The 21435-nt window shown below is 34.0% G+C and overlaps 6 protein-coding genes across 15 annotated transcripts; 5 read left to right on the forward strand and 1 right to left on the reverse strand.

Annotated features, from left to right (window-relative positions):
• Positions 1-2579, forward strand: AT1G52370 (Ribosomal protein L22p/L17e family protein). Of its 4 annotated transcripts, none has more exons than NM_001036097.2 (7): positions 1-216; positions 663-820; positions 1027-1094; positions 1369-1521; positions 1628-1738; positions 1866-1932; positions 2058-2579. In NM_001036097.2, exons 2-7 carry the CDS (start codon positions 697-699, stop codon positions 2342-2344), a joined length of 810 nt encoding a protein of 269 aa, NP_001031174.1. In that variant the 5' UTR covers positions 1-216; positions 663-696; the 3' UTR covers positions 2345-2579. The 4 variants fall into 4 exon arrangements, with proteins under 4 accessions (NP_001031174.1, NP_564605.2, NP_001117473.1 ...); NM_104115.8 differs by having other exon boundaries at positions 1-167; positions 2058-2574; NM_001333540.1 differs by lacking the exon at positions 1-216 and adding an exon at positions 262-410 and having other exon boundaries at positions 2058-2569.
• Positions 2580-2582: 3 nt separating this feature from the next.
• Positions 2583-5286, forward strand: AT1G52380 (NUP50 (Nucleoporin 50 kDa) protein). Of its 4 annotated transcripts, none has more exons than NM_001333541.1 (2): positions 2583-2750; positions 3398-5251. In NM_001333541.1, exon 2 carries the CDS (start codon positions 3624-3626, stop codon positions 4944-4946), a length of 1323 nt encoding a protein of 440 aa, NP_001322287.1. In that variant the 5' UTR covers positions 2583-2750; positions 3398-3623; the 3' UTR covers positions 4947-5251. The 4 variants fall into 4 exon arrangements, with proteins under 4 accessions (NP_001322287.1, NP_001322288.1, NP_564606.1 ...); NM_001333542.1 differs by having other exon boundaries at positions 2597-3330; positions 3583-5286; NM_104116.4 differs by having other exon boundaries at positions 2597-2750; positions 3583-5286.
• Positions 5287-5612: 326 nt separating this feature from the next.
• On the reverse strand, positions 5613-5924 carry AT1G52390 (uncharacterized protein; the record flags this gene model as incomplete). Its single annotated transcript, NM_104117.2, has 2 exons — positions 5694-5924; positions 5613-5642 (listed from the first exon to the last, which is right to left on the reverse strand). Exons 1-2 carry the CDS (start codon positions 5880-5882, stop codon positions 5613-5615), a joined length of 219 nt encoding a protein of 72 aa, NP_175648.2. The 5' UTR covers positions 5883-5924.
• A 2709-nt stretch (positions 5925-8633) lies between these two features.
• BGLU18 (beta glucosidase 18) lies at positions 8634-12056 on the forward strand. Of its 3 annotated transcripts, NM_001198275.1 has the most exons (13): positions 8788-9068; positions 9171-9240; positions 9322-9377; positions 9474-9549; positions 9700-9777; positions 9870-10222; positions 10306-10415; positions 10499-10713; positions 10814-10848; positions 10979-11081; positions 11176-11287; positions 11371-11617; positions 11701-12056. In NM_001198275.1, exons 1-12 carry the CDS (start codon positions 8895-8897, stop codon positions 11573-11575), a joined length of 1587 nt encoding a protein of 528 aa, NP_001185204.1. In that variant the 5' UTR covers positions 8788-8894; the 3' UTR covers positions 11576-11617; positions 11701-12056. The 3 variants fall into 3 exon arrangements, with proteins under 3 accessions (NP_175649.1, NP_001185204.1, NP_001031175.1); NM_104118.3 differs by having other exon boundaries at positions 8634-9068; positions 11371-11861; NM_001036098.2 differs by having other exon boundaries at positions 8796-9068; positions 11176-11291; positions 11375-11856.
• A 2191-nt stretch (positions 12057-14247) lies between these two features.
• TSA1 (TSK-associating protein 1) lies at positions 14248-19330 on the forward strand. Of its 2 annotated transcripts, none has more exons than NM_179466.3 (26): positions 14248-14496; positions 14574-14625; positions 14724-14765; positions 14849-14934; positions 15075-15144; positions 15285-15359; positions 15443-15490; positions 15590-15655; positions 15744-15791; positions 15892-15960; positions 16047-16094; positions 16219-16287; positions 16357-16404; positions 16503-16571; positions 16669-16716; positions 16814-16873; positions 16949-17002; positions 17084-17146; positions 17240-17287; positions 17364-17432; positions 17516-17563; positions 17647-17706; positions 17790-17837; positions 17930-17971; positions 18056-18210; positions 18302-19330. In NM_179466.3, the coding sequence occupies exons 1-26, from the start codon at positions 14407-14409 to the stop codon at positions 19004-19006; spliced, it is 2280 nt and encodes a 759-aa protein (NP_849797.1). In that variant the 5' UTR covers positions 14248-14406; the 3' UTR covers positions 19007-19330. The 2 variants fall into 2 exon arrangements, with proteins under 2 accessions (NP_849797.1, NP_564607.1); NM_104119.3 differs by having other exon boundaries at positions 14373-14496; positions 16515-16571; positions 18302-19269.
• A 467-nt stretch (positions 19331-19797) lies between these two features.
• AT1G52415 (Bifunctional inhibitor/lipid-transfer protein/seed storage 2S albumin superfamily protein) lies at positions 19798-20533 on the forward strand. The gene is made up of 2 exons (NM_148581.4): positions 19798-20159; positions 20330-20533. Coding segments are annotated over exons 1-2 (351 nt in total). The 5' UTR covers positions 19798-19810; the 3' UTR covers positions 20332-20533.
• Positions 20534-21435: the final 902 nt, after the last annotated feature.

A 21435-nucleotide genomic window follows, 5' to 3' on the forward strand; every position in this document is an offset into this window, starting at 1 on the left:
GTAATTGTTGAGTATTTTTTCACTAAAATGTGACAAAATTATTCTGAACTCGTTAAATAAAATGTTGAGAGACGTATGTCGACGCTCTTCTTCTATTAAACCTCTTCTTCGTCTCTGGCTCAGGGCGTTAGTTTTTTTTTCCGCTTCTCTGCTACTGCTCCTTCGCGGTAAGTCTTTCCCATTTTCTCCTCGCCGGGCATTTTCGTCTAAGCTTAGGTTATCTTCATCCCCAGTTACTTTGATTTTTTTTTTTTTTTTCTTCTCGTCGTGTTGTTTGTTGTGGAAATAGTTATCGGCCATTTCTTTATTTTATTCTTGACAGTTTGTTTTGATGGTTAGGGTTTTTAGAATTTAACTCGTATTTGACCCATTTGGGTTGTGATCGAATTTTAAATCTCTTCGAATAATGGGTGCGTTGCTTTGATTACTCGGTTCTTATATTGTTGAAAGCTAGAATCAATTTGAATTTGAATCAACTCCACTAGTGCATTGGTCCCTTTCGTGCAACTCCTTTGTCTGAATCTTATACATAGATTTAGAATAGTAGATCCACTCATGTTGATTTTTTCATTACTTATTAGTAAAGTCTCTAATGCATGTCTTACATCTAAGTTTAGCTCTACTTATTTTGTTCAAGATTGTTTTTTTACCATCTTCTGCAGAAGAAGCATAGACTAAGGTTTAGGGTAGAATATAATGGCGGGTTGGCAGAAGAATTTACAGATTGTTATTCGTCAAGTTGGTAAAAGAGTTAAGGACAGTCACATTTCCACGGCAAATTACTCTTCCACACGGAATTTGGAATCCCCTTTCTCACAAGGTGGTGAATATTATACCATTTGAAGCTGTTTAGTTTTGATCATTTCGGTTTAGATAATGTTAAATCATTTCTGAATCTATTGTGTTCTTAGTGAAATTTCAAAATGTCAGGTGTTATCTTGGATTTTTGTTTTAATATAGTGTTTGTGTGTTTGAGTTGAGTGGGTGATGATTTTTTTTTTTTTTCAATTTTTGCTGTTGAACTAGGTTATTTGCAGAGTCTCTTGAGATCAACCTATTCCTCAAGACCACTGTATTATCATCTACAACAACTGGTAATGCTTCTGAATCGATGTTTCTTTTGTTTTCTATTGAGACTGGAGTTTCTCGTTTCCTCTTTGATAAATTTGCTTTAGTAATTTAATATAGCAAAATTGTTGTTAGTGGGATAGGGGAAGTGATTAAATGTGCTAGTGGAATGACTACATCTGTTATCTATCTGAATTATGCGAAAAGACACATCTCCTGAAACCATTCATCTGTGGAGAACTATGTTATCTATGGGTATGCTGCTTCATTCTTCTCTGATCTAAATCTGTATGTTTTCAGGGAATTTCTACCTCAAGACAATTGCAGGCGGGTGAGGAGCCTGTATCATCACCTTTGTCATCTCCAGCTCTGCTGGGTAGTGGAAAAGAAGAAGAGCAGAAGATTATCCCAAAGCGTCAGAAAGTTCAGGCTGTCCTCAAGTCCATAAAGCAGGTGTGTTCTCTCTAACTCCTAGTACAGTTTTACATTTTAGATGATATGTATACATCTTGATTTGTTATATGCGCTATATAATGTGCCCAAACCTTACTTATTGCAGAGTCCTAAGAAGGTCAACTTGGTTGCAGCACTAGTCCGTGGCATGCGTGTTGAAGATGCTTTGATGCAATTGCAGGTCACGGTCAAACGAGCTTCACAAACTGTGTACCGGGTAATCTCTGAGATTCGAGTTCAGAAACAAATCACTTTTAGAGTGTCTGGTCTACTCTCCTCTCGAGGCATTTGATACATTTCCTCATCTAATGATACTTAGCATACAACTTGGTCTCATAATGTAGGTTATACATGCTGCGCGGGCAAATGCTACTCATAACCATGGACTAGATCCTGACCGTCTCCTTGTTGGTATGTATACTACTGATCTACCGGATCTGTGACTGACTTGTTTTGCAACACTAAAGAAGGAAACATGATATATGTCAGAGAAGGATGTATAATTCATCTAAGTTCTTTTGATATGTGTGATGCAGCGGAAGCGTTTGTTGGGAAGGGACTCTTTGGGAAGAAGGTAGCTTACCATGCAAAAGGAAGAAGCGGGATAATATCAATACCCAGGTGTCGTCTAACAGTCATAGTCAGAGAGACGACTGCAGAGGAAGAAGCTGAGATTGCAAGGCTGAAAGTTCACAATTTTAAGAAGCTAAACAAGCGGCAGAGACAGCTGGTACCACACAAGTTGATCGAGACAAGTCCAATCTGGAACCGCAGAGGTACCAAAGGCAATCACAGGTCATCTGAGTTGGTACCGTCTCACTAAGTATCATTGTTCCGGCAACTGTAACGAGAGCTTCTCTTTTATGGTACTTGTTTGTATCGGTAATTGGTTACTATTCCATTCAATAGATATGTTGCCAGAGACAGGAACCAAAAGAAAAGTCATTTTTCAATTTATATGAATCGAAGAAAACTGTAATCTTGTAAACATAATTAACACGAATAACATATTTTTCAATGTGACCTTTTGTGCATAATAAAATAAAATAATTGAAGTCACACACAAATGTCGATAAAAATAAAAAAGTTGAGAAAGAGAGAGAGATACAGAGCTGGATGTTTTTTCCTCTATAAACCTCTTTTGCTTTCTCTCTTCGTCTCTGACCACTTTGGCTCCGGCGTTAGTTTTTTCCCTCTCTGCTACTGCTGCGGCTCCGGCTCCTGCTACGGTAAGTCCTTGCCATTTTCTCGTCACCGGTCACTTTCTTCGAATCTTAGGTTTCTTCATTATCGGGTTTATCGGAAATGGTTTGTCTCAGGGTTAGCTACTTTGATTCTAGGGTTTTGTCATGCTCTTGTTTGTTCTGGAAATAGTTTCCGGTCATTTCTTTTATTTTGGTTCTTGATAGTTGCTTTGATGATTAGGGTTTTTGGTATTTAACTCGTGTTGAGATCGAGTTTCAGATTTTTTCTTCACTCATCGAATAATTTCTGAAGATGCTTTGGGGTTTACTCGATTGTTGCAGCTAACAGGAGTTTCTCTTAAATTTGATAGGTTCCTAAAATCGAATTTGGGTTTTTGTTTCCTCCGATTTAAAATCTCTTTTCATCTAGGTTTATAGATTTGAGGATAATAACAAAGTCACTGATGTTGAATTTTTCATTGGTTTTAGATTTATAAGTCACTGTATTTGCATTTCTTATATCTAAGTTTAGCCCTACTTCTTCTGTTCCTTACCTTGGAGTGTTAACATATAATTAGCTGTCTTCTTTGAATACATTTTAAGGCTTTCTGGATATTTGCATAAGGTAACGAGCAGCCTCTGTAGTTTTCACTTTCCATTGCATTGTCATGTTAAAGCTTTTGTCTTCTTAGATTTGGCATTACTCATCATCATCTGTGGCTGCAAACTGATCCGGTGTGTGTGTTTTACCTTTGGAACGGTGTTTTGCATTGTAATGTTTTATCTCTGTTTTCAAAAATTGGATTTTTATCTGTTATTATCTTTGAAGGGTATTGTTTCATTGGACTTTCTTTGTTTGTCTGTGTTTTTTTATTAGGTATTTGACAAGTGTGTTGACATTCTCTCATAACAATTCAAATGGGTGACTCGGAAAACGTTCAGCAACCTTCAAAAAAGAGAGGTGCCTTGAAGCAGCTGTCTCGTGATAATCCAGGTCTTGATGATGATGATGATTCAGCTGAACTTGAGAGTGGAACTTTCAAGAAGGCCAGTGATGAGGTTTTGGCTAGTAGAAGAATTGTCAGAGTTAAGCGCAAAGAGCCATCTGCTGCTCCAGTTGCAGCATCCAATCCATTTGCTGGAATTCAGTTGGTCCCTACGACTGCACCTGCTTCAACCCCTGTGGGAACAAATGCACCTCTGGCTGAGTCAAAATTGGCTCCAGCTGAAGCAGTAGTTGAGGACAATCAAAAAGCAAGTGATATTGAGGAGGGCGATGAAGTTGACAGTAAGAAGGTTGATGTCAAAGATGCTGTTGGGGAAGAGACTGAAAAGACTAAAGATAAGGATGATAATCATTGTGGAAAGAGTGCTGATGTCCAAGTTGCGGCTACAGAAGTAGCTCAGATGGTCTCATGTGACACAAACGTTTGCAACAACGCTGTTGAAGGAACAGACCAAACTGATTTTCCTCTTGAGAAGGATTCAGGAGGTGATCAGGCTGAGAAAAAAGAAAAAGAAGGCAACGGAATTGAGGAAGCAGATAAGAATGGCGATAATGGTGCTTTCAGCTCATTCCAACAGCATTCAAGTAACAAAAACGCATTCACCGGACTTGCCAGTACAGAGGCTTCAGGGTCTTCGTTCTCATTTGGTTTGGTTTCTCAGGATGGTTCAACTGGTACTGGGTCTCTCTTTGGCTTTGGCCTTCCAAGCAGCAATAGCTCTTCTATATTCGGTGCAACTGGATCGTCCATTATCAAGAAGAGTGAAGGTAGTGGGTTTCCGCCAAAGCAAGAGGTTTCCACAGAAACAGGTGAAGAGAATGAGAAAGTTGCCTTCTCAGCTGACTCGATCATGTTCGAATATCTTGATGGAGGATGGAAAGAGCGTGGAAAAGGAGAACTCAAGGTAAACGTCTCCAGTAATGATGGTAAAGCAAGATTAGTTATGAGAGCTAAAGGAAACTACAGATTGATCTTAAACGCGAGTCTTTACCCAGAGATGAAACTTGCAAACATGGATAAAAAGGGAATCACATTCGCTTGTGTGAATAGTGTAAGCGAAGGCAAAGAAGGTCTCTCTACATTTGCACTGAAGTTCAAAGACCCGACAATTGTTGAAGAGTTTCGTGTAGCCATTGACAAACACAAAGATAGTAAACCAATGGAGAAAGCAGCAGAAAAATCAGCTCTTCCTCTGAAGACACCTGAGAACTCTCCAACAGCTACAGATACTTGAAGAAAAGGTAAAAAGAAAAAAAGAAAAAACATGTAGAAACACTTCTCTCGTCTCTCTCGTCTCTCTTGTCTTTTGTCTTGTCTTGTTACTTCCAAGTAGTTGAATTTTGAGGCAGAGGAAAACTAAAATATTTGGAGAAGTTTGTTGTTTTTTTTACACAGTTGTTGAGACTTTTTGGTTACATGTTTCTGTTTGTAGAAGGAAACCATATATGACTTAAATCTGCATCCTTGATTTCTTTTTATGTTCCACCATATGAATGTGACTGGACCAGATAGGTTTCAAATTGGTCCTGAGATTTTAAGGGCTTAAGATGTGTTCTTCAAATCGTAGATTAATCGTGTTGTCAATTAATCTGGATTTGTAAAGCTGGGTTTATAAAGATCGGTATAAAATTGATCTAAGATTCACAGAGTACAAAGTTGGTGGGTTTGGGTTACTGAGAAAATTTGACATGTGTTAGTACTGTAGTTATGTTGCTAGAGTGTTTTGATTAAAGAGGTTAGTAGTTGGGAAAAGCAGAGCCTGAAAATAGAAGTGAAACACGAATAAAACAGCAAAAGTTTAACAGAAGAAAGATGAAAGGTCAATGTTTTGAGAGTTACATAGAATGATGAAACATTGTTGCCAAACCAGGGGGTAGTTGAGACCTGCTGCGCACAGAGGTTAGTCATCAGAACCAGTATCTTCTATGCCCTTACACAGTGAAAGGTGTTTCCAAGACACTATGTACTTAGCACACATTACCGCCGTCAGACATTCATCATCAGGTAAAGTCCTATCAGGGATTGTTGCAAAAAGTTTGAAACCTCTATATCTCAAACCTTGAAGAAATGGCCAGAATTGATCATCTTCTGAACTGGCATTCGCGATTAACAACAGGTTTCGGCCCGCAGAACCATTTTTCACAGCCCAGCAAACAATGTCCACCATCATCACAGTAAGTTATGTATATTTGTCCGCTGAAACCAGGCCCGGCTTAGAGGGTGTGCCCTTGGTGCTAGTGCACAAGGTCCTTTATTTTTTCATTCATTTTCTTTAAGCAATCACGGTCCATTATACAAACAGTAGTGTATAATCAAACTAAAATCTAAACATATAGAACATAAATTAGAAAAAAAAATAATGAGCACAGGGTCCCACGTTTTGTTGAGCCGGCCCTGGCTGAAACTGATGTGGTTCTGGAATGGGAATGATAGCTTTCTCATCAGCAACATAAGCCAAGATTAAGAGGTCATCCTTTGTTCCAAGAGAGGTCTTGATATTCTGAATAAACGTTTCAGGCATTGTATAATACACATTTTGAAGTACTTTTTCTTCATGAAATAGGTCTGGACAAGACATTACTGGGACTTTTGATATAATAGATCAGACAGCAGTGCTAAGGAAACATTGCCATTGTCGTCCTTATATAAGGAGACTCCAAACTCTCCATATGGTGTAGTGGTATCATCATCAGGCATTGCAAACAAAACATTGCAGCCTACTCGTTAGCAAGAATTGTGAGTCATTTATAAGCTGTTATCGTATTAAATAAAATGTTGTTTACCACAATATAGAGACACTTCTTCCAACAGCTCGTGCCTTTAAGTTTAATCTAGTTTTTGCTGTGAGAACATCGACATCATTCACAAGTTGTGAATCACAAATTAATATTACCATTTATCTTTGTTGGTCAAACACAACTTTACCAATTTAAAAACCTTAATCTATACCTATATATTGTATATATAGATATAAAGCCAACAATCTAGAAAAGGAAATCCAAAAAATCGACATGTCTCGTGTAAGGACCATCGTTATTCGATAAAGGACATTATCATTGGGCTACAAAATTTATTCCGTTGGGACAATGGAGATAACGAATGACTAGATTGCCTTTGTAACTAAAAATGAAGGTGAGTTTTTGTTTGGGCACGTTTTTTTCCCTCTTTTTATATGGTAGTTAACAATTAACTAACATATAATTGTCACATTTTCCTTATTTCACAACGGTCTTTACCAGCTTTTCTAGGACAAAATTTCAATCATCTTTTTTTTTTTTGACATTAAATTTCAATAAATATATGATCAGCTTTTTTGGTTTAGATTTAAAATCTTAAATTAATTTCTATTATTGGAAAAAATAATGAATGGAATTCGAATTAAATAAAGATTGTGACATATATATTATGATTTAAATTTTTATCATTCAGATTCCAGCTCATGTATTTATTCTTGAGTTATCAATTTTTTTTCCCTGTAGTAAACCAGTAAATGTTTTTCTGACGCAATACGAAAGCCAATAAGTGTTATAGTGCTTTTGCAATTCATATATTTAAGACTGAATATGGACATAAAACTTACACAATTACTTTCAACAAAAAAAAAACAAAAAAAAAAACTGACACGATTTTGTTATTAACTTGAAGTTGCATTACGATTTTGGTATATATATGATTGATCTATAAACTGAAATCCGAATTTTTTCGTGGTAGAGAAATAGAGTTTTGTTGAAAGCCAATGACTAAAGGCTTCGATAATGGCAAATCAATTTCAAAAAAGTCGATATAATTGAAATTGCATCTATATATGTGTCAAAGTAACTCTGATTTAAACTATTTAAATCATCTCTTATAGAAGTACTTTATTACCGGTATTTAAAAACTCGAAGTTAAGGTTAATCATAATAATATAATAAATTAAGATAACATAGATAAGTTTTTTTTTATATATATTATTAATACCACAATAGATTCTTAAGTAGTTGCTGTCAAAAAAAAAGAAAAAAGATTCTTAAGTAGTTACATTTTAAGTCAAGAACTAAAAGTCTAAAACTATAAATTTGTGGGGCAGAAATATCAGTTTTGCAATTGGAAATTTGGTTCTTCATTCATATATTTACGTATTGAGTTTTTGATTAAATGTAAATAGATAGTAAGATTCAAGGCTAACAGTTTATATCGATAATATCTACAAACAAAGCAGTTTTATGGTTAATTAGAACTATTTTTCAAAATTAATTTACTGATTAAATGAGACAAAAGTAAAACTAAATTTTTTTTATCAAAATAAAAAAAAAAATCACTAGAAAGCAGAGTAAAGTGTGAAGCTTGAAATGTGGATGGTGTGTTGAGGCACATGGAGATCACTGAAAATTGATATAGTGAACAATAGCTCAATTATTGAGAACTGTCTTAATAATTGTATAAATTCCTTTTTCATGCAATTTTCATTTTTGTTTTCTGAATATTTCTGTAACTTAAATGAACTCCACATTCATTTTCCTTACTTGCAATTTTACAACCAGCAAGAAATTTCATTAAATAAAAGATATGAGTCCGACGTGAAAGCGTTCAACAACCACTTTCCTCATTAGAGAAACTTGCTATATAGTTTCCCTAGTTTCTTACAAACAAGCAAGTCATTTTATGCATGTTCTTTTCTTATAAAAAATAATAAAAAATATATCGTACTACTATACAAGTAACTATTCGTGTGATAATTAATGCTAATGTACTAAGTAGTGACTATAAAAATAGTTAATGAGTGCTAAAAAAAGTTTTAAGAAATAATCGCATAGTATACAAAGCTAAGTAAACCATTCGTGTTATTAAATTAAACTGTTAATAACTTAATCAAAATACAAAATAGGCAAACAACAATTCGTTATTAATTATTTGCTGCCACTTGGAAAGAAAATTGAAAAAATGGGATTCTATTTGGTTCAGGTACCCTTATAAAGAATCACGTGCTACTAACTAGTTAACTGTATTAACCTAACTTAATTTAATATCAGAAGTTTTGGTAATGATACTGAAACACATTTCACACACACTATAACACTGACACAACTCTCTATATAACCATGAGCTCTCCTTCATTTCATCCTCAACAAATTCCTACACCAATATCTTTAGCTAGAGAGAAAAAAAGAGTGAGGAAACTAGAGAGAGAGACCACCCAATAATGGTGAGGTTCGAGAAGGTTCATTTAGTGTTAGGGTTAGCTCTGGTTCTAACTCTGGTCGGAGCTCCGACCAAAGCCCAAGGACCTGTTTGCGGTGCAGGCCTGCCTGACAAATTTAGCAGATTAAACTTCCCTGAAGGCTTCATTTGGGGAACCGCAACAGCAGCATTTCAGGTCCACTCTTATTTCTTAGATCATATGATTTTAATTTGTTTTGGGTAAAAATCGTTTTATGGTTAGTGATCATTTATTTATTACTATGTGGTTGTAATATAGGTTGAAGGAGCTGTTAATGAAGGTTGCAGAGGTCCAAGCATGTGGGATACTTTCACTAAGAAGTTCCCACGTATGTAATTGTTTTTTTTTTCGTATTGAGTGGGATACTTTACATTTTATCGATATATGAATGTTTAAACACATTTTCCAGATAGATGTGAAAATCATAACGCTGATGTTGCTGTGGATTTCTATCATCGTTACAAGGTAATTAATTATCTTCTTCTTTTTTTTTTCGTTTTCTTATGATTGAAATATGTTTTCTTGATGGTTAATAATATAGTTTAAAATGAATATTAACAGGAAGATATCCAGTTGATGAAAGACCTTAACACTGATGCTTTTAGACTTTCTATTGCGTGGCCCAGAATATTCCCCCGTAAGTTTATTTTTTTTTTTAATAGTTGATCAATATATATCTGTTAGTGGTTGGTCCACAAAAAAAAAAAACTGATTATTAGTGGCTATAATTGATTATTCACATTATTAATAGTTTTAAGATGGTTGGAAAATATGAAATAATTAACAGATGGAAGGATGTCTAAGGGAATAAGCAAAGTGGGAGTCCAATTCTACCACGACCTCATCGATGAGCTTCTCAAAAACAGTAATCCCCCACAAACAAAAGTTAATTATAAAAAATTCATAATATCAATATATACTAACAATTTATTTTATGTTTGATCTTTGGAAATTTAGATATAATACCATTAGTTACAGTCTTTCATTGGGATACTCCCCAAGACTTGGAAGATGAATATGGTGGTTTCTTAAGTGGTCGCATCGTGCAAGATTTTACCGAATATGCGAATTTCACTTTCCACGAATATGGACACAAAGTGAAACATTGGATCACATTTAACGAGCCATGGGTGTTTAGTCGTGCCGGTTACGACAACGGAAAGAAAGCTCCGGGACGTTGTTCGCCGTACATCCCCGGTTATGGACAGCATTGTCAGGATGGGCGGTCTGGATACGAAGCTTATCAAGTCAGTCACAACTTACTCTTGTCGCATGCTTACGCTGTTGACGCATTCAGAAACTGCAAACAGGTTATCTAAAATTACATTCTATAAGTTTTTATTTTATTTTGCTTTATAGTTTTCTAACATTTATTTTGTTAAACATTTTACAGTGTGCTGGAGGTAAAATTGGAATTGCACACAGTCCAGCTTGGTTCGAACCACAAGACCTTGAGCATGTTGGAGGTTCCATTGAACGTGTGCTTGATTTCATCCTAGGATGGTAAAATAATTACAATAATGAAAAATGTGATATATTATAACTCTAACTGTTTATAAGTTCTTTTTTTTTTTTTTTTTAATCAGGCATTTGGCTCCAACAACTTATGGAGATTATCCACAATCGATGAAGGATCGTGTCGGTCATAGATTGCCAAAATTCACAGAAGCTGAGAAGAAGTTGCTAAAGGGTTCTACAGATTACGTAGGAATGAATTACTATACTTCAGTGTTTGCAAAAGAAATTAGCCCTGATCCTAAGAGTCCGAGTTGGACGACTGATTCTCTTGTTGATTGGGATAGTAAGTACTAAGTATTCGATATTAAATTTTATAGTCTTTAGTTATATATCTTATCATTGTCCTAATATTATTCCATTATTAATGCTTGTTTATTAACTAGGCAAGAGTGTGGATGGATACAAAATTGGTAGCAAGGTAATTGCATCTTTTTTTCTTTTTTTTCCTTCTTCCACACTTACCTTTTTTTATAACGTATAATTTTTTATGATATTAACATAGTTTGGTAACACGTAATTAATTTAGTGTATTTTTTTCCTTGAATTAGCCGTTTAATGGTAAACTGGATGTGTATTCAAAAGGTTTGAGATACCTTTTGAAGTATATTAAGGATAACTATGGCGACCCAGAAGTTATCATTGCCGAGAATGGTTAGAGAAAATACTCAAAGCTCATTTCCTAAATTTCAATATTATTTTATTTTTGATGAAAAACGAAGTTTGAATTTTTCTTTTGGTTTTCAAGGATACGGAGAAGACCTTGGAGAGAAGCACAATGACGTAAACTTTGGGACACAAGATCACAACAGAAAATATTATATCCAAAGGCATCTCTTGAGTATGCACGACGCCATTTGGTAAGTAAAACTTCAAATTAAACAATCAAAACATAATTGAATCCCGAAATAATTAATCTGATGATATTTTAACTGGTTATTAGCAAGGACAAAGTGAACGTTACGGGATACTTTGTGTGGTCTTTGATGGACAACTTTGAGTGGCAAGATGGGTACAAGGCGAGGTTCGGACTTTACTACATCGATTTCCAGAACAACTTGACCCGTCACCAAAAAGTTTCGGGCAAATGGTATTCCGAATTCCTCAAACCACAGTTTCCAACCTCCAAGCTGAGGGAAGAACTCTAGATGATCAAGAATCCTATCGGGACAAAATAATTGAGTACAAGAGTCTTGAAGATGTTGTTGAGGATAATATCAGTTTGTGTGTTCTATGGATCGTTTTCATCTACCGGTCCTTCCTATGTTAGAAGGACTTGTGAGTTGTTCGAGTTTTAATAATATCAATAAATGTCTTCTTTTTTAATATATGTTGAGTTAATAATTAAATCTGCTTATCGAAAAGAACAGATAAAATATAGAGCTCAGCCACCAAATATCAATGTTCATTCAAAAATCATATTAATTTCAAGCACTATAAAACCTTACAAAGTTATTTCCTTCACTCAACTGGTTCGTTCGTTCTATTGTCCGATTATATAAATAAACTTGGCAAATAATTCCAAGATATTAAGTCACCAATTTATCATAGCTCTGAATCGCAATCAATTTTTTTTTTTTTTTTTTTTTTTTAATGTTTGCAAGCGTACAATAAATGTGGTACGTTACTATTTACAATTATAACATATAAATGAATAAGGATCCCAAGTAATAATAAGATAAGAATTGAATAAATGCAATATATAATAAGCTTAAAACTATATAAAAAAAAACACCAACACAAAATACCATTCAAAGCCTACTTTCTATAGAAAGTTTCATGTTATGAATATAACTTTTAAAACTCACACTTTGCAAGAAATATAAAATTAGCTCGGCAATGATGTAAAAAAGAAGATAATTACTTGAAGCTTTTTTCTGTAAAAGTTTCACAAAAAAACTAAAGCATCATATATCTATATTTTTCCCACTGTGTTCTTTATGACTTTTCTTTTTGGAGAACTAGTGGAGAACTCAATTATTATACTTGGAACTGAAAGTCTTATTTCTCTGATCTGAATCATCCTGGGCCACTTTTCTTGTTCCCACTGTGGTTTTACAATTATTAGGACTGTTCCATTCGTAGTGTGCATTATTATATAATGTAAGAAAAGTAGTTACGTACCGAATTGTTATTTTTGTTTGTTTGTAATACAGGAGAACGCTGATTAGAAGTCCATATTAATCTACTTGACATGTATAGGTAGAATTATTCAGAACCAAGAAGACATGCATGCTATGTCTATATGTATATGGCGGATATGGAAATTTATTTGATAAAATGAATTAATGTTTATAAAAAGCATATCATAAAAATAAAATAACACATCCTATAATGGTTTTAATAACAGGTAGAAGAACTTCCCGAACGTGTTTTAACCCATTGATATGTAGGTTGAATTATTCAGAAATGAGAAGACATGCATGCTCCAAAATTATGTACAATCATTTCACGGATAAAAGCAAAATAGTTGATAATATATATATTTTGTTTGAAAAAGGGTTATAATTGAGACGATATATTTACGTGTTCTCTGATTCATATACTACTGTCTAGTGATATATAAACTTTTATATATTTATAACATAATACTAATCTCAAAAAAAAAAAAAATATTAGTAATCGATATATATCACATGTTGCACGTTGAGACAACATATATCTTTCTACTAGTACTGAACTTATATTTGTCCGCTCTGGACTACGACGTCACACGGGAGCCATGCATTTAACTATTCCATCAAGGGACCATCAAACCTAGAGACACTATTGGATAATTTATTGTTTGAAGAAAAAAAAATTATTGCGTAGTTTAAATTATTCACTTATTAATAGTTAATAGAAATTGAAAAGCGATATTACAACAATAATATTCTTTACTTTGGATAGAGTCGTATAGAGAATTAAAAATATATATTCCAATTATTAAATATAAAGTTAATTATAGAAAGATTGCATTTGGGTACATGTAATGCGAACTTATGAGTTCTTCAAATTTAAAGGCACTAATTCACTTTTTCAAAAGCCAAGAAGTAATTATTTTATTTGGAGTTTTAAAGTTGTTTCAGGGTTTTATCATTTTGAACAGTGAAAAAGTCCCTATTTCTATAATTATAGCCTTTGAAAAATGCCTACTTTCACACGAATTTTATGAAAAGTTTGTAAAATCCCTTAAATGTGATTATATATACTGAAAAAAGAGGTTCTAAAATCTTCTTAAGGTTTCAAGTTTTATTTCTGGTTCAACATATAGAAGAGACATTAATAATAATGACCCTAGCTAGCATTCTCCACAAAATTAAGTATGGAGGATGAGTCTGTCCATGGATTGATATCCAAATTCATGACTAGACAGAATTAACGCAAAAAATCGAAATTCCACAATATTGACAAAATGAAATATAAAGTCATTAATTTTTTTAGAGTTGTGAGTTTGTTTTTTTACGTAATAATAGTTTTAAAAAATTTAATTTACATAATAGAAAACTAATAAAAGTATTTTTACTATGTCAAAAAATATAAGAAAACAAACCAACGTAACACATAAAAAAATGAGATGTTCAAAAACGAATTTGTACGAGCTTGACCACTTAACTATTGAGCAATCTGATTTGGGAATGGAAGGCATAACCAAAAAAAAAAGAGATGTGTTTTTAAAAAAATTGACTTTATTAAAATAAATATTTCTATCTTAGTTATTCCATCAATAGTTTTTTTTTTGTTTTTTTTCCTATTTCCATGATATTATTATTTTCAATAAAATTATAAAATGTCACATTTACTAATATTAATTATATTATTTCACATCTAGCTGTTTAACTTTTGCTACACACAAAATGAGTTATCTAGAAGAAGAGCCACGAGATAAAAGAATGAAATCCACGTTTAAGTTAGTTACAACGGTTTTATTTTATAAGCGTATCCATAGCTATGTGATGCTTCTTCAAGCTTAAAGATTTTGTGTATCCTCGTTCTTGTAATGGAAATCTACACCATGAAAACGAATTTTCTTGTACTGGCTTTGTCTTTGTGTATCCTTCTTTCAAGCTTCCATGAGGTTTCTTGTCAGGTAGAAAAAAACATGTCTTTTAATTATTTTTCTTTCAACCTTAAAAATAATTTTCAACGCATCTTGTATCTTTTTAGGATGATGGTAGTGGTTTGAGTAATTTGGATCTAATAGAACGTGATTATCAAGGTAAGGACATTCTCAGAAATACCGACACTTATCCAAGGTTTTCTTTCTTTTTATTTGTTTTCTTGGATTGATTTTAGGTTCTCTTTTTTTCTTTCTAGATAGTGTCAATGCTCTTCAAGGCAAGGACGATGAAGATCAGTGTAAGATCTCTCTCTCTATATCTCTTTCTTGATTCTATTTTTGTTATGTTTGTGACAGCTTCTATGTTTCTGTGTGTCTTCAGCTGCAAAGATACAGAGTGAAAACCAGAATAACACTACAGTGACTGATAAGAACACTATTTCTCTATCTCTATCAGATGAATCTGAGGTTAGGGTTTAGCTTTTGTTGCGTTGCTCTTTAAGTTTAGATTTGGATTCTAATTAATGAAAGTAATAAAGAGATTCCTGCAAAGTAGTTTTTTGTAAACTTAATTAAGGTGAATTTTTGTCTTTGCTGTGTGTGTTTAGGTTGGATCTGTTAGTGATGAAAGCGTTGGACGTTCGAGTCTGTTGGATCAAATCAAACTTGAATTCGAAGGTATCTCAAGATCTTGATCTTAGTGATTGTGTTTATGGTGTGAAACATGAAAGGCCCTTATTTATTTTACTATATAGTTAATCAGAAATTGATGTTTAGTAAAGTTTTTGTATATAATTGTGTATCATGATTAATTGCAGCTCATCACAATAGTATTAACCAAGCTGGATCTGATGGTGTCAAGGCTGAATCCAAGGATGATGATGAAGAATTATGTAAGATTTTCTTCTATGAAATTCTTTGTTTCTTCAATAGTTCTTTCTTTTGCTGATGTAGTTGTTATTGTGTCTTGTTTCAGCTGCTCATAGACAGAAAATGTTGGAAGAAATCGAACATGAGTTTGAAGGTTGTCTCATAGATTATACATCTAGCTAGCTTATAGTTAGTTCACTTATAAAAAAAAGTTTGTTAATCTGACTTCTTTTGCTTCTCCTACTTGTTGCAGCTGCTTCAGATAGTCTGAAACAACTAAAGACTGATGATGTAAACGAAGGAAATGATGAAGAACATTGTAAAAGACTCCTTCTCTTGACTCCATTTTGTCCTTGCCATAATATGATACACTGAAACAGGTTTTGTATCACTTGTTACACTTACAGCTGCAAAGAGGCAAAGTTTGTTGGAAGAGATCGAACGTGAGTTTGAAGGTATATTCTCAACATACATGTCTTAGATAGCTCCTCTGTTTTGAGATAAAATCTTGAATCTAATAGTTAGCTTTTTCTTCTGTTTCATCTCATACCTTAGCTGCTACAAAAGAACTTGAACAACTAAAGGTTAATGACTTCACCGGGGACAAAGATGACGAAGAACACTGTAATAAACCTCTTCAATTTCAGATTTATCTGTTCCCTTTGTCTCTATTTGAGTATTTTGTGACTGATTATGTGTCTTTGTTACAGCTGCAAAGAGAAAAAGTATGCTTGAAGCTATTGAACGCGAGTTTGAAGGTATCTTGAGACACCAGTATGTTTCAATATGTTCTAAGAAGAATGCAGAAACCATTATAAATCAATCTGAGTATCATCTAAGAGTTTGTTTGTGTGATTTTCTATTTCAATCTCCTACTTGCAGCTGCTATGGAAGGCATTGAAGCACTTAAGGTTTCTGATTCCACAGGAAGCGGAGATGATGAAGAACAATGTAAAGTCACATATAGTCCTTTTTGGTTTTCTCTTATCCATTTCCACTGAAGCTGCTATCTTGTTACAGCTGCAAAGAGACTAAGTATGCTTGAAGAGATCGAACGGGAATTTGAAGGTACTTTGTATATATACCACAAACTGTCTTAATCATATGATTCGTAAAGAAAATTGTGTGTTACTTAATAATATGTTTCTGTGTTCTGTTTCTCATAGCTGCTTCAAAAGGTCTTGAACAACTAAGGGCTAGCGATTCAACCGCGGACAATAACGAAGAAGAACACGGTATGAAACGTTTGCGGTTTGTCCCATCTTCTTTATCTAATTCCTTTTCCTGCATACAGTTTTCTGAATCAGATTGAATATACTGTCATAAAAACAGCTGCAAAGGGACAAAGTTTGTTAGAAGAGATCGAACGAGAGTTCGAAGGTATCTCCTACATAACATTTACTAAGAGTCTTAATTAGTTCACATCCCAACCCTGAGTAATATCTGAGAGTCTTATATCTACATTTATCACTTGCAGCTGCTACAGAGAGCCTTAAGCAACTTCAAGTTGATGATTCTACTGAAGACAAAGAACACTGTAAAGCACTCTTCTTCTTATTATCTGCTATTCTTTCTCTATGGTTATCTGAATCAGGCTTTGAATGTATTGTAGTTACAGCTGCAAAGAGGCAAAGTCTGCTGGAAGAGATTGAACGTGAATTTGAAGGTTATCTTTAATATCAAATATAGAAAACTAAACATGGAGAATAGTGTTTTTAAGAATGTGTTTATTGTCTTCTATTTGCAGCTGCAACAAAAGATCTTAAACAACTAAATGATTTCACTGAAGGCAGTGCTGATGATGAACAATGTAAATATCTTTCTTTTTCTGCGGGTTTTCGACTCTTTTTCTTCCTTACAGTATTCTGAGCCTATTCTTCTTGTATCTTGATCTTTATTACAGCTGCAAAGAGAAACAAAATGTTGGAAGATATCGAACGCGAATTTGAAGGTAATCTATCCTCACATACCATTTATCTCACACTCTTTTTTAGATCCTAATTTTCTGTAATTTTATAATTTTGTAGCTGCTACAATAGGTCTTGAACAACTAAAGGCTAATGATTTCTCTGAAGGCAATAATAATGAAGAACAATGTAAGAAACAACAAAAACTCTTCTTGATTCACTTTCTTCACCACAGTATTCTGAGACAGAGTTAGTTATCTCTTGTTATATAGCTGCAAAGAGAAAGAGTATGCTTGAAGAGATCGAACGCGAGTTCGAAGGTATGTCAACATATAAGTATCTGTCTCATCAGCTCATATTCTTCAGAGGAAATCTTGAACCTGTTTTCATCTTCTACTTGCAGCTGCTATTGGAGGTCTTAAACAGATCAAAGTTGATGATTCCAGAAATCTTGAAGAAGAATGTAAACTCTCTGATCCATTTTTTCTCTTTAAAACCTTCTCATACAAAATTTGTAACTGTTTTGGTTATAATTTTTTGTTTCAGCTGCTAAGAGAAAGATAATTTTGGAAGAGATGGAACGTGAATTTGAAGGTACTCCAAGATTCTATTACTGATCTCTTCTAAGTTCTAAGTAAAGAAAGTATAGATTGACAGTTTCTGATTCCAACCTTCTTGTTCTGCAGAAGCACACAGTGGTATTAATGCAAAGGCTGACAAAGAAGAATGTAAGAAACAACCAAAAGTCTTTAACTTTTTTGCTTCACTCACTGTCTCAAAATATTTTTCTAAGACAATTCTTGTTCTCACAGCTGCAAAGAAACAGAGTGGCTCTGCTATACCAGAGGTTCTTGGACTAGGACAGTCAGGTGGTTGTAGCTGTTCTAAACAAGACGAAGATTCCTCGATTGTTATACCAACAAAATATAGCATAGAAGATATCCTCTCTGAAGAATCTGCAGTCCAGGTTTTTGTTTTAAACCTTTTCTTGAACAGCAAGAAAGTGATCAGAATCACAATCTCTAAAGTCTAATTCCTATGTTTTCATGATTTTTCAGGGAACAGAGACTTCTAGTCTCACCGCGTCTTTGACTCAACTCGTTGAGAATCACAGGAAAGAAAAGGAATCTCTACTCGGACACAGAGTTCTCACTTCTCCTTCTATAGCTTCTTCCACAAGCGAATCATCTGCTACATCAGAGACTGTAGAAACCCTAAGGGCTAAACTGAATGAGCTTCGCGGCTTAACCGCTCGTGAGCTTGTGACACGTAAAGATTTCGGTCAGATTCTCATTACGGCTGCGAGTTTTGAAGAGCTAAGTTCAGCTCCAATCAGTTACATTTCTAGGTTAGCTAAATACAGAAACGTCATCAAAGAAGGACTTGAAGCTTCTGAGAGAGTTCACATCGCGCAGGTACGAGCAAAAATGCTCAAAGAAGTTGCCACGGAGAAGCAAACCGCCGTGGACACTCATTTCGCAACCGCTAAAAAGCTTGCTCAAGAAGGAGACGCGTTGTTCGTTAAAATCTTCGCAATCAAGAAACTGTTGGCGAAACTTGAAGCAGAGAAAGAATCTGTTGATGGAAAGTTTAAGGAGACTGTGAAAGAACTTTCTCATCTTCTGGCTGATGCTTCTGAGGCTTACGAAGAGTATCATGGCGCGGTGAGGAAGGCGAAAGACGAGCAAGCGGCTGAGGAATTTGCGAAAGAGGCGACGCAAAGTGCAGAGATCATTTGGGTTAAGTTTCTTAGTTCTCTTTAGAGAACAATTGAGATTCTTGGTTGTGTTAAGAGCAAATCTAGAGCTCTTGTTGGTTCTTGTTATGTATTTTGTGATGATGTTCTGTTTCAGAGTTTGTGTGTTGGTTGTATCAGGAGAAAGAGGCTGGGAGATAGAGAGAAAGAGAGTCTCTGCGAAAACTAATAATGTTTTTTCAGATATCTAAATAATAAGCTTTTTGCATACATTGTATTGTAAATTTGTAACATTCTTCTCCTCTCTTCCAATGATTTTTTTTTCTTGTTGACTATTCTTACTAAATAACGATGAGGTAAAATATAGGTAAATGATTATCATTTTTTTTTTACTTGCTATATCATTTCAACTGGGAGAGGTTAAAAATACAAAAATAGCTTTAAGCCTTTAATAACAATATTGGCAAAGTATTTTACTATGAGATAGAAAAATGGTTTTTGGTGTCCACTATAAAAACAACTAGAATGATCGGTCAATTTGAATTTACAAGGAACATTGAAGTTCTCACTTCTAATCTATTCTGATTTACTCTGAAATTTTAGTTATAGTTTGACCTACTAATTAAAATACTCTAAACTAAAACGTACTAGTGTTTTTTTTTTTTAAACGTACTAGTTGAATCCGAGAAACGCTCAACTCACCGTTTTTTTTTTGTTTTAAATAATTCACACGCGGCCGAATGCATTAAAATCTCGCATGCGTTTATTAAGTTGAATTTTCTGTTAAAAGTATATAAGATAGTGTTACGATTACGTTTATTAGGTAGAGAGATATAGTAAGACCAAACAAATAAAACAAAAAATTTGCTACATGGTTAGGATGATGATGAAAGTAGCGTTTGCAATGACGTGTCTTCTGGTTGCTGTCACAATCGCCGATGCAGTGTACCGTCCTTGGCCGTCGGAGTGCGTAGAAGTGGCGAACGTGATGGTGGAGCAGTGCAAAATGTTCTTCGTCCATCAGGAGTCTCCGCCCACTGCTGAGTGTTGCCGCTGGTTCAGTAGCCGGCGTAAGTATGCGAAGGAGAGGCGGAGGCTTTGCCGATGTTTGGAGTTTCTGACAACAGCCTTCAAAAACCTCAAGCCAGATGTTTTGGCTCTTTCCGACCAGTGCCATTTCAGTTCTGGCTTCCCCATGTCTAGAGACCACACATGCGCTTGTAAGTGTCATTGCTTTGATCTACCAAAATTTGTTAGCCAAACCGATATTCCGGTGTGATTCTGATTTGATTAAACCGGATTTGATATCTCTAATCAAAAAGTGAAATGCTTGATTTCCTTTGTATCTTAAAAGGCTGACGATTTGTCTCTTGTTTCTCTGTTTCTACAGAGTATTGCAGACTTAAAGCCGACAAGAACTACGAAGAACATCTTTCTTTTGTATCTTAAAGCTGTTGCGATTTGTTATTTTCATTTATTTTATTTTTGGCGGTAAAAGACTTCATATATTTTAAATTTATTTTGTATCTTAAATTTATTTTGTATCTTAAGGCTGTTGCGATTTGTTATTTTCATTTATTTTATTTTTGGCGGTAAAAGACTTCATATATTTTAAATTTGGCTTAAAAATGTTGTTTCAACCAGAGAAAGGAAAACAGAAAAAAAAAAAGAAAAAAAAAAAGTAAAAAGAAAATTATCAAAAATATACTACGGTAATCGGATAAAATTCGCTATGGTTTGCATTAAACCGTCAATTTCCTTTTCTCAAAATCAAGAAATCAGTAGCAAAATCAGAGATTAAGGAGTTTGAAAGAAATACAATGAAAAACTGATCTTTAGATAAATCATTGAGTCAAATTTACGGGTATTGCAAAAAAAAAAATCAAACCAAAATATTTATGACTTAGCCTAAAATTTCATTTATTTTATTTTAAAATAGTAAAAACAATACTTAAAAAAACTTTGAATGTGTTAATGATGTTTAAAATGGAAGTAAAATTTTTAGTTAATTTTTTTATTAATTATAAGTAACATAAGTATGCACTAAATGAACATTTTAGATATACATTAATGTAAAAATAACAATATTGAAATGGTTGACGACACCTTATTTTCTTCAATTTTAAATTTTGTCATTTAGTTATTTACCTGACTCCCCATTTTATATGTTTATTAGTTTCTATAAAACTTGGCAATTTCATATTAAAAAAAATTAGAATTTTATTCATCCTTTATAGTAAAAATAAAATAAAAAATGCTAGGAACATAGATTACAGTACTTTCATCTAAACATGTTGCCAGTGTGGAAAAAAAAAAAGAACATGTTGCCAGGAAAATTAGAATCCGGTGGGCTATCCCAAACCATGTCGTTTGGTTTAAATTATACATCAAGGCCCAAGCTCACTATGAAAATAATATGTTTATTTAGTTATTTCAAAGCTAAACTGTGCCGTTTTAAAAGGAGCTTCAATAACGACAAAAAAAAAAGAAGCCTTA

Source organism: Arabidopsis thaliana (genome assembly GCF_000001735.4).
Source record: "Arabidopsis thaliana chromosome 1 sequence".
Taxonomy (NCBI): domain Eukaryota; kingdom Viridiplantae; phylum Streptophyta; class Magnoliopsida; order Brassicales; family Brassicaceae; genus Arabidopsis; species Arabidopsis thaliana.

What these genes read in the sequence shown, in the direction of transcription:
- AT1G52415 (NM_148581.4), top strand. Translation starts at nt 19,811, where the DNA reads ATGGTTAGGATGATGATGAAAGTAGCGTTTGCAATGACGTGTCTTCTG.
- AT1G52370 (NM_001036097.2), top strand. Translation starts at nt 697, where the DNA reads ATGGCGGGTTGGCAGAAGAATTTACAGATTGTTATTCGTCAAGTTGGT. An exon ending in GGAATCCCCTTTCTCACAAG is followed by an intron (nt 821 to 1,026) that starts GTGGTGAATATT and finishes CTGTTGAACTAG; the next exon opens with GTTATTTGCAGAGTCTCTTG. An exon ending in TCCTGACCGTCTCCTTGTTG is followed by an intron (nt 1,933 to 2,057) that starts GTATGTATACTA and finishes TGTGTGATGCAG; the next exon opens with CGGAAGCGTTTGTTGGGAAG.
- AT1G52380 (NM_001333541.1), top strand. Translation starts at nt 3,624, where the DNA reads ATGGGTGACTCGGAAAACGTTCAGCAACCTTCAAAAAAGAGAGGTGCC.
- BGLU18 (NM_104118.3), top strand. Translation starts at nt 8,895, where the DNA reads ATGGTGAGGTTCGAGAAGGTTCATTTAGTGTTAGGGTTAGCTCTGGTT. An exon ending in CGATGAGCTTCTCAAAAACA is followed by an intron (nt 9,778 to 9,869) that starts GTAATCCCCCAC and finishes TTGGAAATTTAG; the next exon opens with ATATAATACCATTAGTTACA. An exon ending in CATTCAGAAACTGCAAACAG is followed by an intron (nt 10,223 to 10,305) that starts GTTATCTAAAAT and finishes AACATTTTACAG; the next exon opens with TGTGCTGGAGGTAAAATTGG.
- TSA1 (NM_179466.3), top strand. Translation starts at nt 14,407, where the DNA reads ATGGAAATCTACACCATGAAAACGAATTTTCTTGTACTGGCTTTGTCT. An exon ending in GATCGAACGTGAGTTTGAAG is followed by an intron (nt 15,792 to 15,891) that starts GTATATTCTCAA and finishes CTCATACCTTAG; the next exon opens with CTGCTACAAAAGAACTTGAA. An exon ending in GATGGAACGTGAATTTGAAG is followed by an intron (nt 17,838 to 17,929) that starts GTACTCCAAGAT and finishes CTTGTTCTGCAG; the next exon opens with AAGCACACAGTGGTATTAAT.